Source organism: Rhinoraja longicauda, chromosome 9 (assembly GCF_053455715.1).
Source record: "Rhinoraja longicauda isolate Sanriku21f chromosome 9, sRhiLon1.1, whole genome shotgun sequence".
NCBI lineage: Eukaryota > Metazoa > Chordata > Chondrichthyes > Rajiformes > Arhynchobatidae > Rhinoraja > Rhinoraja longicauda.
This window is the reverse complement of record NC_135961.1, coordinates 43,243,804-43,266,425: the sequence shown is the minus strand read 5'-3', so window position 1 is coordinate 43,266,425 and position 22,622 is coordinate 43,243,804. Positions and strand designations below refer to the sequence as shown.

The following is a 22,622-nucleotide window of genomic DNA, read 5'->3' as shown; positions in this document are numbered from 1 at the left end:
CCTCAAATAATCTCTGAACTACATAGACTATTATTATTATTGCACTATTTTTGTTTGTTTTTTTGTTTGTATGTGTGTGTGTATACGTATATGTGTGTATATTTCAAGTGTGTATTTGTGAGTTTATGTATATATACACGCACTGAACTTTTTTCTCTCGTTTATTACATTGTTTACAATGTATTATGTTTACATATTATGTTGCGCTGCTGCAATTTCATTGTTCTATCTGGGACATATGACAATAAAACACTCTTGACTCTTGAGTTAAAATATCTGTTTCGGCACGGTCCATTTGGACTAGAGTAAAAAGCATTGGTAGGTGCTTCACAGCCACCAACAATATGCCTCTTTGTTTTCCTGGGAACTGAAGCACATTGTGTGGACCCATTAGTAACACTTTTTTAATAATATTATAAACTTTACGGTAAAATCCAGAAACCCACTATTTTATTTATTCATTCGTAGTATGTCGACCACTGGCAATGCCAGAATTTACTGTCTATTCCTAATTATCCCTGATCTGAGGAACAACAACAGTCAACTGAAGGTTATTTGAAAACCAGACGGGTTTTAAACACACTGGTGGTTTCAGGGCAATTATTATTGTGACGAGTAGACTTCAGTTGCTTGTATATAAATTCTCCGAGCTGTCAGAATGAGGTTCAAACTTGTGTCTGAATCAATGAGGTGCAAGTTTGAGCATTAGTCCGGTAACTACTACAAAGCCAAACCCACTGACTTCCCTTACCACATGGCTATTTCCATTCAAAGTATTTACAGCTGTTTTATTTAAAAATTCAATGTGCAGAGCATCCTTGCTAATACTGAATTGCATGTACCATTTTTAAACCCATCTTCTAATTTTATCAATATCCATTTACAGTTCACTCAAGCATTCTAACAAGGTAACTCCTATTCTTGTGTCATTTGCATATCCTGCCATAATTTCTTCAAAACCCTTGATGTATTATTCACAATAATACAAAAGGAATCTAAGGCAGTCTTTGTTCCCCAGGATGGCTAAATCAGAGCTGCTTCTCATCCATCGTAATCTATTTTGAAGCACCAGAACCCTTTGCATTGATTCAGCTTTCACTTAGAAAATTCAGCAGCAAATCAAATGAAATTGGTTTTCACTGGGGCACGTTAGTGTAGGAAATCTACCAGTCATGCTTGACCACGTTGTTGGACTGTTAAGTCCCTCTTCAGATCAGGGATTCTGGATTTTACTATGGGGTCTATAATATTGATCAAAATATTGAGTTCATATAATCAGCTCCCAGGAAGGCAAAGAAAATAGAGGCTAAAATGAAACAGAAAAAATAGATATTACATGACACATGCCAGGGCAGAATGCAATTAAAAATTGCCCAAAATACATAGTGCAAAAAAAAGAAAAATGCTGAAGGAAGTCAGAGGTTCAGGCAATATCTATGGACGGAAATGGGCAGACTATTTTTTGGGTCAGGGCCCCTCCTTAGTCTGCCTATTTCCTGAAATGTGAAAGAGGTGATTGATTCATGAGACTGAGAGCTGTGGGGAAAAAGGTGTTCTTGAGCCCAGACATCTGGGATTCCAAGCTCCTGGATCTTTTTTTCTCAGAAGGTAGAAGAGAGCAAAGGGAATGGTAAGGTTGGCAGGCATCCTTGGCGATACTGCAAGCTGCCTTGATGCAATGCACCATGAAGATGGACTGGATGGAAGGAAGGGAGGACCTGTGTTGGATGGGGCCATTCAGCCCATCGAGTGTATTCTACCATTCAATAATGGCTGATGTAACTTTCCCCCTCATCACATTCTCCTGCCTTTTCTCCAAACCTTTGACACCTTTACTAATCAATAATCTGTCAATATCTGCTTTAATAATTCCCAATGACGGCCTGCACAGCTGTCTGTGGCATTGAATTCCACAAATTCACCACCCTCTGGCTATAGAAATTTTACCTCATCTCCTTCCTAAAGGTACATCATTTTATTCTGAAGCTATGTCCTCTTGTCCTAGACTCTCCCACTAGTGGAATCATCCTCTCTACATCCACTCTATCCAAGCCTTTCACCATTCGATAATTTTCAACAAGGTTGTCTCTCATCCTTCTGAACTACAGCAAGTAATGGCCAGTGTCATCAAACACTCATCATGTGTTAACCCAATCATTCCCGGGATTATTCACTGAACCCTTTCCATGCCAGCATATCCCTCCTCGGAGAGTGGGGGTGGGGGGAGGGGGGAGGACGTGGTGGGGGGCAGGAGTGAGTGGGGGTGGGGGGAGGGGAGAGTGGGGGTGGGGGAGGAGAGGGTGAGGGAGGAGAGAGTGGGTGTGGGTGTGGGGGTGGGGGAGGAGAGAATGGGGGTGGGGGAAGGGGGAGAGTGGGGGTGGGGAGGAGGGAAGAATGGGGGGTGGGGAGGGAGGTGAGGGAAGGAGGAAGGGGGAGTAGGGGTGGAGAGGGGGGAATGGGAGTGGAGGCAGGGCTGGGGGAGTGGGGGTGGGAGCAGGGGAGGGTGGGGGGATGGAGTGGGTCAGTGGGGGGAGGAGGGGGGATAAGGGGGATTAAATTGGGGGGGGGGGTTGAGGGTGCTACACCAATACAGGAGAGGCTTTTGAGTCCAGGGCTCACTCACTCACTCACTCACTCACACTCTCTCCCCTTCCCTGTCCCCCCTCTACAAGGAATGGGCCCATGGGTCCACTTGGTCTAGTCTATTATAAAACTGAAGATAATTCTTGGTACGCAGGGCAGAAATAAAAAAGCAGAATGGTTAATAAAATTGATTAAAATGGTGAATGGTGATTCCTACACATAATTTGCAGTGTTTCTTACAAATGATTTACGCAAATAAGGCATATAGGGAAGGAATGGGAGAAAGGGGTAAGTCATTCAATAAAATAGCAAAAACTTCAAGTGCAAACCAGGGTTATTTTGTTTAGCTATCTGTGAAATTTCAGAACTTCATTCAACCTGCATAAAAAGTTAAGACCATCAATTTCAGACATGTACAGTACTTTGGTATTCAAAACAACGGTCAGAAACCTTAGATGTGTTTGATACAACGACTTTATGCAATAATCACTTGATTGCAGCATTTGTATTCACGTCAAATTCGAAAGTATGTACGAAAGTGTATACACAAAAGTGTAAACGCAGGCATGTGGGACTCGTGTAGCTGGGGCATTGTTGGCCGGTGTGGGCAAGTTGGGCCGAAGGACCTGTTTCCACACTGTATCACTCATTGACTATGACTCCTCAAAATTAGATGCAAAAGTCTAATTGAACACATTTAATCAAGATATATAATCATTCTATTGATTAAACTCCTTTTTGTCATCAATGCAACCCTAGTAAAGTGGAAACAATGTTGAAATTGTTCTTTGCTATTTACAGACATTCCATCTAAAGACAACAATTATTATGGAACCCAATTTATCAACTGCAACTATCATATCATATCATATCATATATATACAGCGCGGAAACAGGCCTTTTCGGCCCACCAAGTCCGCGCCGCCCAGTGATCCCCGCACATTAACACTATCCTACACCCACTAGGGACAATTTTTATATTTACCCAGCCAATTAACCTACATACCTGTACGTCTTTGGAGTGTGGGAGGTAACCGAAGATCTCGGAGAAAACCCACATGCAGGTCACGGGGAGAACGTACAAACTCCTTACAGTGCAGCACCCGTAGTCAGGATCGAACCTGAGTCTCCGGCACTGCATTCGCTGTAAAGCAGCAACTCTACCGCTGCGCTACCGTGCCGCCCGGTACTGGATAAAATAATGTTATAAACAAGTTTGGCTCCCTAGCATTTAACAGCATTAAATCATTTTTATATTTTCACCAGGAAAGCAATCCCATTTGCACAACTAGAGTCAAGAGTGTTTTATTGTCATATGTCCCTGATAGAACAATGACATTCTTACTTGCTGCAGCACACCAGAATATGTAAACATAGTACATTGTAAACAATATAATAAACAAGAGAGAAAAAACGAGATGAACAAATGACAATGTAAATCGATGTTAGTTAGCGATGAGCACCAGACAACCCATGATAGGCAGGAGACAAACCTCATTCCGTGCCAACCATCATCACCTTCAAAATATCAAGTGGAACTTTTTTTGAATAAGTACATGAGCAGCACAGTGGCACAGCTGGTAGAGTTGCTTCCTCACAAAGCCAGAGGCCTGTGTTTGATCTGACCTCGGAAATGGTGTTGGGTAGACTGATGGGACTGAAGGCTGATAAATCCCCAGGGCCTGATGGTCTGCATCCCAGAGTACTTAAGGAGGTGGCGCTAGAAATTGTGGACGTATTGGTGATCATTTTCCAATGTTCTATAGATTCAGGATCAGTTCCTGTGGATTGGAGGGTAGCTAATGTTGTCCGACTTTTTAAGAAAGGAGGGAGAGAGAAAACGGGAAATTATAGACCAGTTAGTCTTACATCAGTGGTGGGGAAGATGCTGGAGTCAATTATAAAAGACGAAATTGCGGAGCATTTGAATAGTAGTAACAGGATCTTGACTCATTACTTTTGCGAAAGGGAAATCATGCTTGACTAATCTTCTGGAATTCTTTGAGAATGTAACTAGGAAAATTGACAGGGGAGAGCCAGTGGATGTGGTGTACCTTGACTTTCAGAAAGCCTTCGACAAGGTTCCACATAGGAGATTAGTGGGCAAAATTAGAGCACATGGTATTGGAGGTAGGGTACTGACATGGATAGAAAATTGGTTGACCGACAGAAAGCAAAGAGTGGGGATAAATCGGTCCCTTTCAGAATGGCAGGCAGTAACTAGTGGGGTACCGCAAGGCTCGGTGCTGGGACTGCAGCTTTTTACAATATATATTAATGACTTGGATGAAGGGATTAAAAGTACCATTAGCAAATTTGCAGATGATACAAAGCTGGGTGGTAGTGTGAACTGTGAGGAAGATGCTATAAGGTTGTATGGTGACTTGGACAGGTTGTGTGAGTGGGCGGATGCATGGCAGATGCAGTTTAATGTGGATAAGTGTGAGGTTATCCACTTTGGTGGTAAGAATAGGAAGGCAGAGTATTATCTGAATGGTGTCAAATTAGGAAAAGGGGACGTACAACGAGATCTGGGTGTCCTAGTGCATCAGTCACTGAAAGGAAGCATGCAGGTACAGCAGGCAGTGAAGAAAGCCAATGGAATGTTGGCCTTCTTAACAAAAGGAATTGAGTATAGGAGCAAAGAGGTCCTTCTGCACGTAGGTTTACTAGGTTAATTCCCGGAATGGCGGGACTGTCATATGTTGAAAGACTGGAGCGACTAGGCTTGTATACACTGGAATTTAGAAGGATGAGAGGGGATCTTATCGAAACGTATAAGATTATTAAGGGGTTGGACACGTTAGAGGCAGGAAACATGTTCCCAATGTTGGGGGAGTCTAGAACAAGGGGCCACAGTTTAAGAATAAGGGGTAGGCCATTTAGAACTGAGATGAGGAAAAAAAATTTCAGTCAGAGTTGTGAATCTGCCAATTCTCTGAATGCATTCAAGAGAGAGCTAGATAGAGCTCTTAAAGAGAGCAGAGTCAGGGGGTATGGGGAGAAGGCAGGAACGGGGTACTGATTGAGAATGATCAGCCATGATCACATTGAATGGCGGTGCTGGCTCGAAGGGCCGAATGGCCTCCTCCTGCACCTATTGTCTATTGTCTATTATTCGTGGAAAGAGGATCTGAGTTATTTCAAATTGAGGACCTTTCATCAAACAATTTTCTGCTATCTCGTACCAAGTGTCGTATTTTCCCCCATCATGATTCAGGACTTTAAAATTAGTTATGTCAAATAATATTCTTAACTTTATTTTTGAAGTGATGTTTTTACATAATATTTGCATCATTTGCAATAATTTCATGATTTTTCAGCTTTTGCTGCCAAAGGCAATGACATTACAATAAATGATTCTTTCTGACATCAGCCTGAAGTAATAAACATGATGAGGTCATTTTGATTTGAGAATGTAAATGTGGATAATTTTATTCCACTTCCTGCAGGTTATTTTTTGTGGAATTTTCACTTGGAAAGGGTTTGAACGTTAAAAAATAGTTATTTCCATGTGTTGAAATTTTTAAGCAAGAATGAATTGTGGAATAATTCTGTCCTTGAGTGATTTGCTTTCATAGTAGATTGTATGGCATTGATGTGACTTTCATCTATAAATACCACTTTGCCTAGGACATATGACGTTGGAGAATTGTGTAAGTTTTTCAGTTCACAGTCTAATAAGCATGTTTTGTGAGTTTAAATTTAAAATAGCAGGGTTTCTAATTGTTAAGCTTAATTTCTATTCATTTTTGCTGACTTTGGGATTAGGATACCGAAGATGCTTCTGAAAAATGTTTGAATTATAATACAGGCCATCTAATACGTTGCACCTTGTGCTGTTTTTTTTCCAATTGTCCCCTCTGACTCTGTTTCTCTGCCATTTTGCTTTTTATGTTATATTTATCTTTAAACATTTAGCTCTCCTTTAAATACTGCTTTAATCAGTTGGGTTGGTGGACTGAGGACTGGTTAATGGAATTTAATTCAGAGAAATGTGAGGTGTTGCATTTTTGGAAGTTGAACATGGACAGGACCAACACAATGAATAGTGGGGCTTTGGGGAGTGTTGCAGAACAGAGGGATCTAGGTGTTCAGGTGCATTGTTCCTTGAAAGTAGTGTCACGGGTGGATAGAGTGGTCAAGAAGTCTTTCGGCACATTGCCCTTCAACAGTCAGAGTATTGAATATAGAAGTTGGGATGTTGGTGAGGCCACATTTAGAGTATTGCATTCAGTTTTGGTCACCATGTTATGGGAAAGATTTTGTCAAGCTTGAAATGTGGATTTCTTTCACAGAAGGCAGTAGGGACCAATTCACTGGATGTTTTCAAGCGAGAGTTAGACCTAGCTCTTAGGGCTAACGGAATCAAGGGATATGGGGATAAAGAAGGAACAGGGTACTGATTTTGGATGATCAGCTATGATCATATTGAAAGACGGTGCTGGCTCGAAGGGCCGAATGGCCTACTCCTGTACCTATTTTCTATGTTTCTATGAAAGGGCTCAAAGATGATTTACCAGGATATTGCCAGGACTTGAGGAACTGTGAAATCTCCTCAGGGTATGTCTACTTTGAAGAAGTTCTCCTCCTCTCTCCGACGAGAGTTCAGCAACATCCTCTCTCACTGCTCCCCCTCTGTGACCCATTCCTTCTCTCCAGAGATGCTGTCGATCTCGCTGAGTTACTCCTGCAACTAATGATGTGCGTCGGGGATCACTGCTGGTCCCATTAGTTTTAGGTTTCAATGGGTCTTTTATTGTCACATGTACCAATTAAGGTACAGTGATATGCGAATTACCATACAGCCATGCGAAAAATAAGACACACAACTACATAAAAGTTAACATAAACATCCACCACAGTGGATTCCCCACATTATTCTGTGATGGAAGGCAGAAAAGTCCAATCTTCCTCTTTATTCTCCCGCGGTCGGGGCAGTCAAACCATCCGTTGGGGTGATCAAAGCTCCCGCAGCCAGCGGTCGAAGATCCCATGTCGAGCGATCGAAACTCCAGCATCGGGACAGTTGAAGCTCCTGCGGCTTGAAGTTACCGAAGTCGGTCTCTGACCAGAGACCGCGAGCTACGTGATGTTAAAGTCCACAGGCACCCACGATGGAGCTCTCAAAAATCAGTTTTCAACAAAGGCCGCCAACTCCTTGATGTAGGAAAATAACTGCAGATGCTGGTACAAATTGAAGGTATCACAAAATGCTGGAGTAACTCAGCAGGTCAGGCAGCATCTAGGAGAGAGGGAATGGGTGACATTTCGGGTCGAGACCCTTCTTCAGACTGATCCGTTTCGGGTCGAGCTGCCTGACCTGCTGAGTTACTCCAACAATTTGTGATGCCAACTTTCCGTCGAGGTAAGAGATTTAAAAAAGTTTCTCCCAACCCCCACCCCCCTCATAAAACAAGCTAAAGAACACTAAAAACATACATTTAACACATACTATTAAAACACAAAGAAGGAAGGGACAGACAGGCTGTTGGCGATGCAGCCATTGCTAGCGCCTCTATATTAATGATTTGGATGAGAAAGTACAAAGCATGATTAGTAAATTTGCAGAAAACACTAAAATATGTGGTATAGTAGGCAGTGAATATAGTTTCAAGAATTATAGTAGGGACAAAGGGCTGAGGAGTGACAAATGGTCTCAAATTCCGATAAGGTTGCATTTTGGGAAGTTTAAATTTGGACAAGATCTCCACAGTGAATGAGAGGCGCCCTGGGAAGTATTGTGGAGCTGAGGGATCTAGGAGTACATTTACAATGTTCCTTGATAGTGACATTGCAAGAGGATAGGATGGTGAAGAAGGCATTTGGCATATTGGCCTACGTCAGTCAGGAAAGTGAAAAAAGAAGATGTTACAGTAATACAAGACATTGAGATGAGGAAAAACTTTTTCAGTCAGAGAGTTGTAAATCTGGAATTCTCTGCCTCAAGAGAGAGCTAGATAGAGCTCTTAAGGATAGCAGAGTCAGGGGGTATGCGGAGAAGGCAAGAACGGGGTACTAATTGGGAATGATCAGCCATGATCACATTGAATGGCGGTGCTGGCTCAAAGGACCGAATGGCCTACTGCACCTATTGTCTATTGTCTATTGCTGAAGCCACATTTAGAGTATTGTTTAATTTTGGTCACCCTGCTGTAGGAAAAATGACACTAAGCTGGAAAGAATGCAGCGAATACTGAAGAGGATTGGAAGGCAGAGTTTGGGCAATCTAGGATATAGGTTTAAGTGAGAGGGCAAAGATTTAATAGGAACCTGAGGGGTCAATGTTTTTACTTGAGTATTATGTGTATTTGGAACAAGCTGCCAGAGGAAGTAGTTGAGGTAGGTACAATAAAAAACACTTAGAAGACATTTGGATGGACCCATGGATAGGAAAGGTTTGGATGCATATGGGTGAAATGCGTGCAAATGGGACTACCTTAGGTATCTTGGATAGCGTGAATGACTTGAGCCGAATGAGCCTGTTTCCATGCTGTATTACTCTATGGCTGTATGATCTCTGATTCTGGGCTTAGGAAATTGCTAAATATAAGTTTATTGAACCTTTTCTGATAGTCTACTTAGTGTGTTGCTATTATGTAGGAAATGTTCTTTTCTAAGGAAATTGCACATTTAAACACCCGAGCATTAACTTAATGGTGGCAGCACTCAGCAGTTGGACAATCTTAAGGATTTTAATGAATTTAAATGGTATTGCAGATGAATCACGAGTTCTTGGCTGTTAATTCCAGTCAATTGTTCAGCTACCTTTTCTGCAGCTACTTGATTATGTATGTTTGATGTGCCAGAAATCGGCTAATCATCCATGGCTGTAAACATCAGAGACTCACAAATGCCCATGTGGTTTTGTTAATCTTAATTGAGAAGGCAGTGTATGATTACTTCTTTCGGCATGCTAATATCTTCACTAAAATGAAAGTCTTGTGGCTACAATTCCAATTGGTACTCTTAATTTAAATAGTACTTCTGCCAGTGTCCATGCATGTCTGGTACCTTTTGTCTTGGGGAATGCTTAGGAGCACCTTACTTTGCAAAGAAACATTATCTGGATGGATTTATTTACTTACATTGCATGTCTCCCAAAAATAGGTAGTTGTGTTTACACTGTCTAGCATCACAACAAGCCCTAATCCTGCCTCTGCCTTCCTCTCCATCCAAGTCTTACCATTTTTAAAGTTTCACCATCAAACTCTGTTTCTGCAATTCCTTGTTTTAACAAACCCCGTTTCTCCCTGAGTGAAACTGCACATCAACTGAAGATTGATGATCCCAGTCTCTTCAATCAATGTCCTTCCACTCTCATCTTTCTTATTTTGATCATTCACAATTTTGAAAACCATGTCAATTGCCTCTTGCTTTCTTGGAGATAAAATACCAGGTGACAGTGCTCAAATGAATGACCAGTTAAAGATAAGGGTGAGTTGTGGTTCAGTGATAGCCTCAAAATCAGAACATTTATCTTTGATCTGCAACCCATTGGCTTCTTTATAATTTGCCATTTAGACTCAGCGATGGGAACGTGAATAGGTAATTAAACTGAATGTATGTCTCCCTATGTAAAAGATTCCACACGGTTATATGAAAAATTAGATCTTATTCTGAAATTGCCTGTGCTATTCCTCACTTTGAAAATCTGCTGACATTAAACTGTCATAATTGAAGCAGATAAACTGTTTCAAGAGAGAGTTAGATTTAGCTCTTGGGGCTAAAGGAATCAAGGGATATGGGGAAAAAGTCGGAGCGGGGCCATGATGATATTGAATGGTGGTACTGGCTCGAAGGGCCGACTGGCCTACTCCTGCACCTATTTTCTATGTTTCTTCTCGGTATGCTCTGGTTTGGGTAATCAACTCCTGAATGCTCATCTAAGCAGTGCTGTTTTTATTGTCTGGTTGGCTGTGCCTTTTTTTCTTCAATCTTTTCCTGTGGGCCTTTTAGACTCCAGAGTGAAGTTTGTTTTAGATATGTCAATCCTACTTGGATTTATCTGCGCATTGTTCCTTAATCAATTGTAAATTGTCTGCAAACAGAATTTGGCATTTCTTTAAACTCTGGTTTTCGCGATTTATCCTTAGATGTTTGTCTAACTAGTGGGAAAGTACTGTATGTCGCTCTGCTTGTTATCCATGTTGTTTTACCCAGAGGGCACAGTGTAAAATGAGCTTTTCGGGACCTTGGCTGTAGATCTAGATTTTGCTGTTCTTGAATACCCATTTGAGCTAAATATATGGCATAAATGTTTGAAGCATATGTTCATTTGCATAAGATTTTCTGATTTTTTTTTGCATTGGATTGCAGGTTATAATGCATTTAAGACAAAGCTGAATTTCTGCCAGATTGTAGACGGCCACTTTCCTCATTATCGTTCATGAATCTATTTTTTTTCTAGAATTTGGAATGCATTGACTGATAACTATGGTAATGTAATGGCCGTGGACTGGAAGACTTCCCATACCCGTGCTTTACACCTGCCAACACTTAATCTAACAGAAAAGGCGGTGAGTGTTTTATCATTCCTGATCTCAATATCAATAAATTGGCAATTTTGGTTGTTTCTTATGGAATTGGCTTGCAGCCGTGTGAAGATATCTGTCATGATGATCTTTATGGGTTATTTTTTAATTATCTTGCCCCATTTTCTCCTCCTTGATCTGTCTGCAATTTTGACCACATTAGTCATACTAACCCCTCCAATTCTGTTTCACCATTCTTCCTTTGAGTGGCGTCCCATTCACTTTGTTCCATTCTTATCTATCCTGTCATAATCAATGATATTTCTATGATAGCTTCTCTTCCTCCCCTTGCGCCATTATTTGTTTTATCTCCATCTAAGGAGCTATCCTTCGCTCCCACTTATCCACATGCTGTGTCTTGATGGCACCATACAAAAATATAGCACTAATGTTCACACCTGCACTGCGTGCGCCATTTGTACCTTGACAATACTTTTATTGACCCTTACATACACCAAATTGTCATATTACTTATCTAACATAGCACTAGATGAGCTTTTCTTTCCTTCAAATAACTGTGAAAACCAATGCATTGTCTTTCATCAACTTCATCAACTCTCTTCCTTTATCACTTATCACTATCACTTATCCTACTCCATTGCAGTGTCCTGAAACTGAATTCAGTTATTAGCAATCTTGTAACATTTGATCAAGAGATGAGGTTTTGGTTATGTATCATTATGCCTACCTATTCTGATCCATGGTGTCATTGAACTTTTTGTAGCCTTGGTCTGTATGCTTCTGGACATCAGTGATCCAACACAGTGCTAATTGGATTCCCATATTCTACCTTTCATAAACAAGACTTTTCAAAACATTGCTGCCCATGTCGCAAATCCCATCAAGTCCCATGTTTGTTTAAACTTCCGTGGCAGCTATCAAGCATCACCTCTCGGACTTGTTTTAAAATCTTTCCATAACCACACAGTTTAGAATCCACTCTGTTCTTACAATGATCAGATTTCTGTGCTCCATTTCTGATGACTTGATCAATCCTAATTTTAATTGCTGCGTGTTTGGCAACTGTCTTCGTTTCTGGAGTTATCAGATAATTATTCATGCATCACTTATCTTTCCTCCTTTAAGTCACTCCTTTATAGTATTTAACTCTTTGACGGATCATCTGCCCTAATATGTTCAATATCTAATGTGTGGTTCAATATCAATTTTTGATTAACCATTTGGGACGTTCTTCATTAGAGGTGATATATAAACATGAGGTGTTAATATTGGGAATCAATAAGTAATAAATGACCTAAAAATCCCACTGCTAACAAGGAGTGTTCATTTATATGTTTGTAATCCTGTTATATTGGTGCTTATTTTTAGAATTCCTCCTCCTCTGTCCTGCTCCTGGCATTTTTATTATTAGTCTGTTTTCTATTGTGTCGACAGACATATGAATCAAGATAAAACAGCTTAATCACTGGGAATAGCTCAAACATGTAGTCTTAGACTTCAAATTAAGTGAAATCCAGCATTCAAACAGCATTAAAGCTTTGTTCTCACTGTGTAGCTTGATTTGTTCATTTTGTGGTTCTCATTGACAAGACTGCAGTCTCCCTTGGCAGCGATTTGCCAAGAGTTAGTTAATTATCCAGATTGTGACTGTGAATGGCGGTGTCACTAAACGTTGTCTGGACTAAATATGTCAAAGAGGACATATATGCCGCCAGAGTGACAGGAGTTGCGGTCAATGAGGGGGGGAGCTAACTTTAATGATTGCGCTCTCTCCCCCACCCCCTGCCGGGAGGACAGGCACCCCTCCCTCACCCGCTCCCCACCGGGAGGACAAGCTGCACTCACCCGCTACCCCCCCCCTCACTGGGAGGACGAGCTGTGTATTCGACGTCAGTCCGTGTGTGCGCATTTGGCACCCGTCCATCCATTACAGATGCTCCCCGACTTAGTGGGTGAGTGGGGAGGAGGGGAGGGGGGATGGAGTGGGTGAGGAGGGGGGTTGAGGGGAATGGAGTGGGTGAGTGGGGGGGAGGGGAGAAGGTGGGTTCAGGGGGGGGGTGGAGTGGGTGAGTGGAGGCGGGAGGGGAGGAGGGGGGTTGAGATGGGATGGAGTGGGTGAGGGACGGCAGTTGAGGGGGGGTGGAGTGGGTGTGTGGGGCGGAGGGGGGTTCAGGGGGATGGAGTGGGTGAGTGGGGGGGATGGGGAGATAAGGGGGGTTGAGGGAGGATGGAGAGGGTGAGTGTGGGGGGAGGATGGGGAGATAAAGGGGAGGGTGGAGTGGGTGAGTGGGGGGAGGGGAAGAGGGGGGGTTCAGGGGAGATGGAGTGGGTGAGTTGGGGGGGAAGGGGAGTGGGGGGGTTCATGGGGGATGGAGTGGGTGAGTGGGGGGGAGGGGTTGGGAGTGATAAGGAGGTTGAGGGGGGATGGAGTGGGGGGGGAAAGAGGGGGAGTAGGGGAGTGTGCCAGACCAATGCAGGAGAGGTTTGGGGGGTTCAGGGGGGATGGAGTGGGGGAGGATGGGAAGATAAGGAGGGTTTGAGGGGGGATGGAGTGGGTGAGTGGGAGGGGGGAAGGGGGAGTGGGGGAGGGGCGGGTGCTAGACTAATATAGGAGAGGTTTGATGGGTTCAGGGGTGAGGGAGATGGGAAGGAGGGGGTCATAGGGGGGGTTGAGAAGGTGAGGGGGAGGGGGGTTGAGTGGGGGAGGAGGGGGGGGATAAGGGGATTCAGGGGAGATCAAGTGGGTGAGTGGGGGGAAGGTGGGGGAGGACAGGGTGCTAGACCAATGCAGGAGAGGTTTGGGCCCAACGGGTCCGCTTGGTCAATTTCATTTTTGAAAAAGACGTTTAATTTAAACAGACAATGCTTTATTTTAAAGAGATTTTTTCCCCTTTTTTAAAAAAAGATCGCCATTTATGGGGGTATGGGGAGAAGGCAGGAACGGGGTACTGATTGAGAATGATCAGCCATGATCATATTGAATGGTGGTGCTGGCTCGAAGGACCGAATGGCCTACTCCTGCACCTATTGTCTATTGTCTATTTTCATTTACATTTCTTTCACCTTAAAAAAAGCCGTTTAATTTAAAAGAATAACGCTTTATTTTAAAGAAAGATTTATTTCATTTTTTTTAAAACGCCACTTTCATTTACATTTATTTCATTTAAAAAAAGTTAATTTAAACAAATTTTAAAAATTTAAATAAAAAACGCTCGGCGACCGATTGGTCTGGGTACCACATGGGGGCAGCACCGCCGCCGCTCTGATTGGTCGCCGGCTCTTCCTGCTCCAAGCACCCTGGTTGTCCGTTGGGGCTTCTTCATCGCGATTTTCATTGAGATTTATTTTATTTCTTTAAAAAAGCCATTTATTTTAAAGAAAAAACACAATTTTGCCACGTCACAACAGGAACCCAACGAGGAATGGGCCCAACGGGTCCACTTGGTCTAGTTGTCATTAAAATTGTTCAATCAATCTCTGACCAGTTGTATTGATGGAAGAACTCCCTCTTCATAAAACTGAATCAATTTTTAGGATTTATTGAACCTGTTTTTCTTTTATTTTGTATTTTTCAGTTTTTCTTTTCTCTGATAGTTTTATCTGTTTGTGGAATCGGGATGTTTACTGTGAAATGAAGCAGGACTGCACACAAAATGCCAAATGTGGCCTGACCCAAGTCCATTATTAAAGCTGCAACATGATTGTTTGACTCATATACTCAATGCCCCAACCGATGAAGGCAAGCATACCATATACCACCTTTACCATTCTATCTACTTGTATTGCTTCTTTCAGGGAGCTATGGACTTGGATCCCAAGATAATCTTTCGTTAGTAAACACATGCAATATTATTTTTGTCCAGCCTATTACTAACAAAAGGCTTTGGCAGTGACAGTTGGCCTTGGGATCTGCTCACAAGAACCACACCAGAAATGTGTATTATTTCACTTCCCTCATCTGTTACTCTCCCATGTTTCCAAAGGACCTACTGAAGGCTTCTTTAATACAGTTACTCCATTCTGCCACTGGACTGCCAACTGACTCCAAAGTTTCGTTAGTTTAGTTTAGAGATACAGCGCAGAAACAGGCCATTCGGCCCACTGAGTCCACACTGACCAGCGATCCCCATGCATTAACACTATCCTACACGCAAGGAACAATTTGCAATTTTTACCGATGCCAATTAACCTGTCTTTGAAGTGTGGGAGGAAACCGGAGCACCCAGGGAAAACCCACATGGCCACAGGGAGAATGTACAAACTCCATACAGACAGCATCGGTAGTCAGGATTGAACCTGGGACTCTTGCGCTGTAAGGCAGCATCTATTTATCGCTGCGCCACAGTGCCACCCCAAAGGTGGAACACTAATGAGTAACGCTAAAAGGTGGAACACTGAATTAAGAGGTTAGATCCAACACTTTACATTTATGCCAGCCATTTGAAAGGGGTCGCTGACCCTGACATTATTTTGCATATCTATATTTTTCTTTCATTTCAATCCTTTTAAGGATTTAAAGAAAAGTGAAGACATCTTATTGAAATTATTTAAAATTCTGTGACTATACTTGGAGTATATTATGCATGTCTGGCTTCCCTACCGCATGAAGGATGTATTTGTAATGGAAGGGGTGCAAAGAAGGTTCACCAGATTGATTTCTGGAATTGTGGGGAATTTCCTCTGATAAGGGATTAAACAGACTGGTCCTGTATCTTTGAGTGAGGAGAATGGGAACTGGTCTCATTGAAGCATGCCAAATTCTTAAGTGGCTCGACAAGGTAGATAGAATAAAGATGATTTCACCCACCTGAGGCATTGAGACGTCATGGTCACAATATAAGGTATTGGCCATTCAGGACTGTGATGAGACATTTAATTTTCTTTTAATTGAGGGAATGGATGAATATGGATTATGTGCAGGCAGATAAGGGTTGATACAGTGAAAAGCTACATTTTGCATGCTATCCAGGCAAATAAGCAGTGCAGAAGAAAGTGTGACAGCTATTGGGAAAATGCAGGTTTAAAAAAGTGAAAGGCCCCAACAAAATAGTTTCAAAAATCGTGAATTTGCCCTTGGCATATGAGAGGTTTGTTCAGGAGTTTACTAAATAGGGAAGAAACTATTCTTGAATCTAGTAGTTTGTGCATTCAAGCTTTTGTATGTTCTGCCCAATGGAAGAGGGGAGAAGAGGGAATAACAGGTGTTTGAGTGGCCCTTGATTATGCTGGCTACTTTCCTGAGGCAGCGTGAAGTGCAGATGGAGTTAACGGGGAGGCTGGTTTGCATGATGGAATAGGTTGCATTCACAATTCCTAGCAAATTCTTGCGACCTTGCATTGTTGGGCTTTCTTGGTTCCATTGCTTTCATCTTGCTTTCATAGTGTGATTGTGGTTGGACCGGGATGATTTATTAGAGATAGTTACACCAAGGAACTTGAAGCTTGACCTTTTCCACTGCATCCGACTGGGGCATGCACTCCACCAAGCTTGCTGAAATCAATGACCAGTTTCTTCGATTTCCTGACAATGAGGGAGAGGTTGTTGTCTTGACACTGTGCTACTGAGCTCCTATCTCCTTCCTGTAGTTGATCTTATCATTATTTGAGATCCATCCAGCTCACTAGGGGATGTCATCTGTAAATTTATGTTTGCAACCAAGACTGGTTTGATTAAGAAATGGGTTCAGACAGCAATTGATAAATATTAATGCGTCATTACCTTCAGATATCTAATCGTCTGAAGAACCTCGGTAAAATGGATAACTTGGTGTTTATTAAATTTCAGGGATGAGAGACTCAGCAAAAGTGTAACCTTCATCATGAAATTGGAGAGTGTGTTCTCATCGACTGGATCAAGTGATATGCTTTTGCCCATCATTTACTTTGCATTGCTGCTTCTGGAGACAGCAGTTATGCAAAGTAATCAATTTTACCAATGAGTGCAAAGGTTTAATTGGCACTTCTGACAAAGATATGAAAGGCATTGACTAAATATAAAACATTTACTTCAGTGTTTGCATCTGTTGAGAATTTTTCAATTTAAAATATTGTCTCCTCAGTTGCTTCCTGACTAGTGAATTTGCCATGGAAGGAGCAGAGCAAAGAATTTACTTGCCTGTTTCCAGGGTGGTGGATTAGCATACAAGGAAAAATTTGGACTGTATAGTCAAAAATTTAGGGGAATGAGAGGGAAATCATGGAAACATACAAAATTATTACAGGACTTGACAGGTTCAATGTAAAGAGGATATTTCCCATGTTCATGGAATCTGGAACCAGAGGGCATATATTAAGAATATGCCTTGTCCTCCAGGATTCAGATGCCAAATTTCATGCAGAAGGTAGTGAAACTCTGGAATTCTCTAACTTGGAGGGTTATGGAGGCTCAGTCAATATATTCATTCAAAATAGTGAAGGATAAATTTCAAGACATTGACTTGAAGAACAAGGGATTCCACCTCTGTAGTTTTTTATTTGGCAAGAAATTCTCCTTCCTCCCTAAAGGCAGCACCTTCACTACTGCGTCACCATCACTCACTGTGATGTCTAACAAATAAAACAAATGTAAACAGTGTAAAATTTAAACTTCTGAGATTGAGTGACTCAAAGTTGGACGGAAGAGATAAATGATGGAGATTTGTTTCAATTTCCTATCAGCATTGCAGTCGTTTTTAATCTTCCGTTGGTAGTTTCCGGCAAAATGCATATTTATGATGTGAGATTCTCTGTGGGTTGATCGGTGACTTATCACAGCTATCAGTATTGGAGCTGCTCTACCATGTTATTGATACTATATTTAAAAGTCTCTTGATATTTAGTCCTTTAAATAATGTTCTTATGTCCATCAACTAACTAGCCAGCTATTATCCCAAGGGGCCTCAGGCCTCATGTTCTTAAATATTAAACCTTGCACTATTTTACAGACCTTTCTAATCCTTCAGACCTAATCTCTTCTTGTCTCCTCGCTTAACTATTTTATCATTTTATTTTTCTTTTAGTGTAAAGAGTGCATGAGTCATTACCATACTGTAAATTCTCTGCAATGGAATACAGGGCATAAATCTACTGATGTGATGTTGAAGGTAGACACAAAATGCTGGAGTAACTCAGCGGGACAGGCAGCATCTCTGGAGAGAAGGAATGGGTGACGTTTCGGATGGAGACCCTTCTTCAGTCTGAGTTACTCCAGCATTTTGTGTCTACCTTCGATTTAAGCCAGCATCTGCAGTTCTTTCCTACACAATGTGATGTTGAAATTTATTTCAAGTCAGATAGATTCAGTTCTAAATTCATCTAGTATTTCATTTCTATTTAGAGCTCTAATACTATCCATAATTGATACTCTTTATTCTGCCTTCCTGTTTTCCTTCTCTATCATTCCTTATATATTTGTTGATCTTCTTTTCAGTGTAGATACATCCTAACCCAAATTGCAACTTCACTAATCTTATTGATTAATTTATGGATGTGGATTTCCATTCAATTTATTATCTCCTTCAATCTGCCCCTTGTACATAGTTTGTGAAAACGTTGCTATTTTTGGTTTAGATTGCTGGTTCTTGGGTTTTTTTCCATTTCTTCTGCCAGATTAGTTTAAATGTTGCCAATAAGAGCATTGTTCAGATACAAACTATCTATTCTGTAGCAAAATCTAAAAATATTTATCGTTCTTCATTTCTTGTGTTTCCCATCTGCATTATGTCACTAAAGAGAAGTGCTGGAGGAATTCAGAGGAAAACAGGGCAAACCTCCTGAGCCTGATGGACTACAAATCTAGAATTCTTAGTGGCAGACAGAGATAACAGGTGCATGAGCAATGCACTTCCAAAATTCTGAAACAGTTCCTGCAGATTAGAATATAATACTGCCAATTAAGATAGGAGGGTTATAAATAAATAAGGATCTACGCTAGCTTTAAATCTGTCACGAGCAAAGTGGTGGATTCCATTATTAAAATGTGTTAACAGGGTACTTAGAAAATCAACATAGAGTTACAGAATCATTGCGCAGAAACAGACCAAGTCCATGCTCATCATCAGAAATCAATTTACACTAAATCCACATTCCCATCAACCCTCTCCACCCCCCCCCCCCCCCCCACCCAAAGACTCCACCACTACTACAAACACAGGGGTCACTTTGCAGTACCCAACTAATTGGCATTAGTTTATCATTGTCTCGATACCGAGATACAGCGCAAAGCTTTGTTTGTATGTTATCCAATCAACTCAGATCATACTACATGAGGGTGTCTTGTGATGAAAGGCCGAAACACTCAGTGACGATGAGGTACACAACTGAAGATGTGTTTGAATGGTAGCAACATCACCTAGTAGTCATCCCCAAGAAGAACACCATGCAAGTCAATTGTAGTGCAAAACTTTAGGGATTGTAACAGCCAGTCCTACTAATCAATCTGAGTACAACCAAGCACATAAGTTACCATGCTCTGGCATCATCTTTCTGTATGTCTTGAAGGAAACTTGATTACCTGGAGGAAGTTCTCTCAGTTGATGAGAACTTGCAAACTCCACACGGAGAGCACCATCAGATAGGATTGAATCCGGGTCACTGGAGCTGAGGCCATTTTTCTAAAATGTGCTGTTTTGCTGATCTGCCATATAACCAGGCTCAATCAATGTGTTTTTTGGGGGGAAAAAATATGCCCATTTTTGAAATTGTAATGAGCAATAGATGGGGAAAGCAGTGGATGAAATCTGTTTTGATTCTCAAAAGATATCTGATCAGGTGTCTGATGGTTATGTAAAATCACGATTTGCAACTTGGGTGCAACATACACGGATGAGCCAAAACATTATGACCACCTGCCTAATATGCTGTTGGTCCTCTGTGTGCCGCCAAAACAGCGTCGACCCGCCGAGCCATGGACTCTACAAGACCCCTGAAGGTATCCTGTGGTATCTGGCACCAAAACATTAGCAGCAGATCCTTCAAGTCCTGTAAGTTGTGAGGTGGAGCCGCCGTGGATCGGACATAGATCCAGCACATCCCACAGATACTCAATCTGATTGATATCTGGAGAATTTGGAGGCCAGGGCAACACCGTGAACACTTCATCATGTTCCTCAAACCATTCCCGAACAATGTGTGCAGTGTGGCAGGGTGCATTATCCTGCTGAGAGGCCACTGCCATCAGGGCATACCATTGCCATGAAGGGGTGTACCTGGTCTGCAACGATGTTTAGGTAGGTGACACGTGTCAAATTGACGTCCACATGAATGGCTGGACCCAGGGTTTCCCAGCAGAACATTGCCCAGAGCATCACACTCCCTCCACCAGCTTGTCGTCTTCCCACAGTGCATCCTGGTGCCATCACTTCCCCAGGTAAACGGCGCACACGTACACGGCCATCGACGTGATCTAAAAGAAAACGGGACCCATCGGACCAGGCGACCTTATTCCACTGCTCCAAGGTCCAGTTCCGACGCTCGCCTGCCCAATGTAGGCGCTTTTGATGGTGGATAGGGGTCATCATGGGCACTCTGACTGGTCTTCAGCTACACAGCCCCATACGCAGCAGGGTGCAATGCACTGTGTATTGTGACACATTCCTCCCGTGACCACCATTAAAATTATCTGTGACTTGTGCCACAGAAGACCTTCTGTCGGATCGGACCAGACAGGATAGCCTTCGTTGCCCTCACGCATCGATGAGCCTTGGGCGCCCAACACCCTGTCGCCGGTTTGTGGTTTGTCCCTCCTCGGACCACTTTCGGTAGGTACTCACCACTGCTGACCTGGTGCAGTATTTTCATTTACAGAAAAGTAATATTTTATCATTGTGGGCGAAACCAAGAGAGAGGCTTAAAACTCAGTGGTGGCCTTCAACAGCACAGGATTGAATGATCTGGCTTATTGTGGTAGAACCTTTATCATTTGGTCACTTGATCTACAATTTGTACAATATTGCCATTCAAGTAAGGCCTTGGTTAATAGTATTGGATTCAACTTTTCTGCTGATATGAAGATAGGCTACAAAGTGAGGAGAACACAAAATGTCTACATAGTAATGAAGACCTATTATATCCCCTACACGGGTGCTAACTGAGTCGGCAAGAGGAAATGCAAGTCGGGCACTTTGTTGGAAGGAATAGATAGAAATAGAAAGAGAATACTAAAAGCAAAAATATATATTATTTGTTCAAAAAGTAAAAATGCAGATACAACAAACAATTTGAAAGACAAATGGCTTGTAGGTTTACAGCATAAAGGGTAGAAGTTGACCATGGAATTTTGGAGAACAAGAACCGCATTCTACTGGGAACCACAAAATTCTGAAAAGGATCAACAGGAAAGATGTTGAGCAGAGACATCGTCTGAATAGAACTAGTCGTAGTCTCAAAAGAATTGTCCACTTAGAAGTTGGTAAGCTTTGCACAAAGGATTGGAATTCTGTACTCTAAGAGCAGTGGATGTTTAATTATTAAGTGCATTCAAAACTGAAATCAATAGCTGAACACGAGAATTGGAGGAACAAAAAAGCTTTTCACTGGACCTTGGTCATCCCGTCCGAATTTGGCGGAAAGTTTCCGCTTTCTTATTTCATTTCCGCCATTCCGATTGCTCCTCACATTTTCCCGCAAAACAGTCGGTAATTGCAATTTGTCGATTCGGCAGCTACAGGTCGCTCGGGGTTCCACGAGCCTGGAAGTCTCCCCGAAAATGTGCCACCTAGGCTGGGCAAGGCAGCCAATCTCGACCTCATCGGGACTTCCATGGCCAATCGGTGGGTTGAATTTGCAACCTGCGGCCGGGGCTCTGGAACTCCAGCCCAGCTGGAGCCAGCACATCTATCCCCATCACCGAGCGACTTATTTGGCCGGCTGGATAAACCAGCAAAGCACTGGAACCGAGAGCCAGAAAATCAGTGGTTTAACTGTAATGAGTAAATATTAAATTTAAGTGCAAGATTATATAACTATATTAATTAATTAAGGCGGGGTTAAATTATAAAACAGCCCAAAAGCCAATTACCACCTTTTTGGGTTGATTATCAATTAATGTGCGAATGTATTTCAACAAGTGCTTCCGTATGCTTAGTCGATTTGCATATATCAACTCTTTCTTCATAACTTAGTCATACATTTTATGACCATTGTTCTTTTATTCAATACCAAAAGAATTGGGATGTGTAAGGAAAAAGCAAAACAGAAAAAAACAAGACAAAACCATTTTTTCTTTGTGTTGCAAAAAATATGTCTATTCAATAACCTTTCTATAAATATCAGAATATACTCATGATAGGCCTGACATTGTACATGTAGTCCAAGAACTACATACAGACTGTTGGAAATAATAGTCGTTTTTCACACTTGAAGCGTATGCGCATTTGGCATGCATACTTTTTTTTGCTGAAAAGTTGCATTACACGCCATATTATGAATTTTGATGTAAAATTCTGAATTTTCGACATCTAAATTATGAATTTTTAATATCAAAGGTTGGGAGGTCTGCTTGGTACACCTGACAATAAACTTAACTAAACTAATATATATGTTTTGAATGTGGATTTTCAATGATTT

At 41.9% G+C, this 22,622-nt stretch overlaps 1 protein-coding gene across 3 annotated transcripts in view; it reads left to right on the top strand.

Moving 5' to 3' along the window:
* Positions 1–22,622, top strand: part of LOC144596678 (fasciculation and elongation protein zeta-2-like) — a 97,314-nt gene that overhangs the window by 33,709 nt on the left and 40,983 nt on the right. For all 3 annotated transcript variants that reach the window (XM_078405331.1, XM_078405332.1, XM_078405330.1), the window contains exon 2: positions 10,994–11,102. In XM_078405331.1, the coding sequence (XP_078261457.1) occupies positions 10,994–11,102 (109 nt within the window). The remainder of the gene's footprint in view (positions 1–10,993; positions 11,103–22,622) is intronic.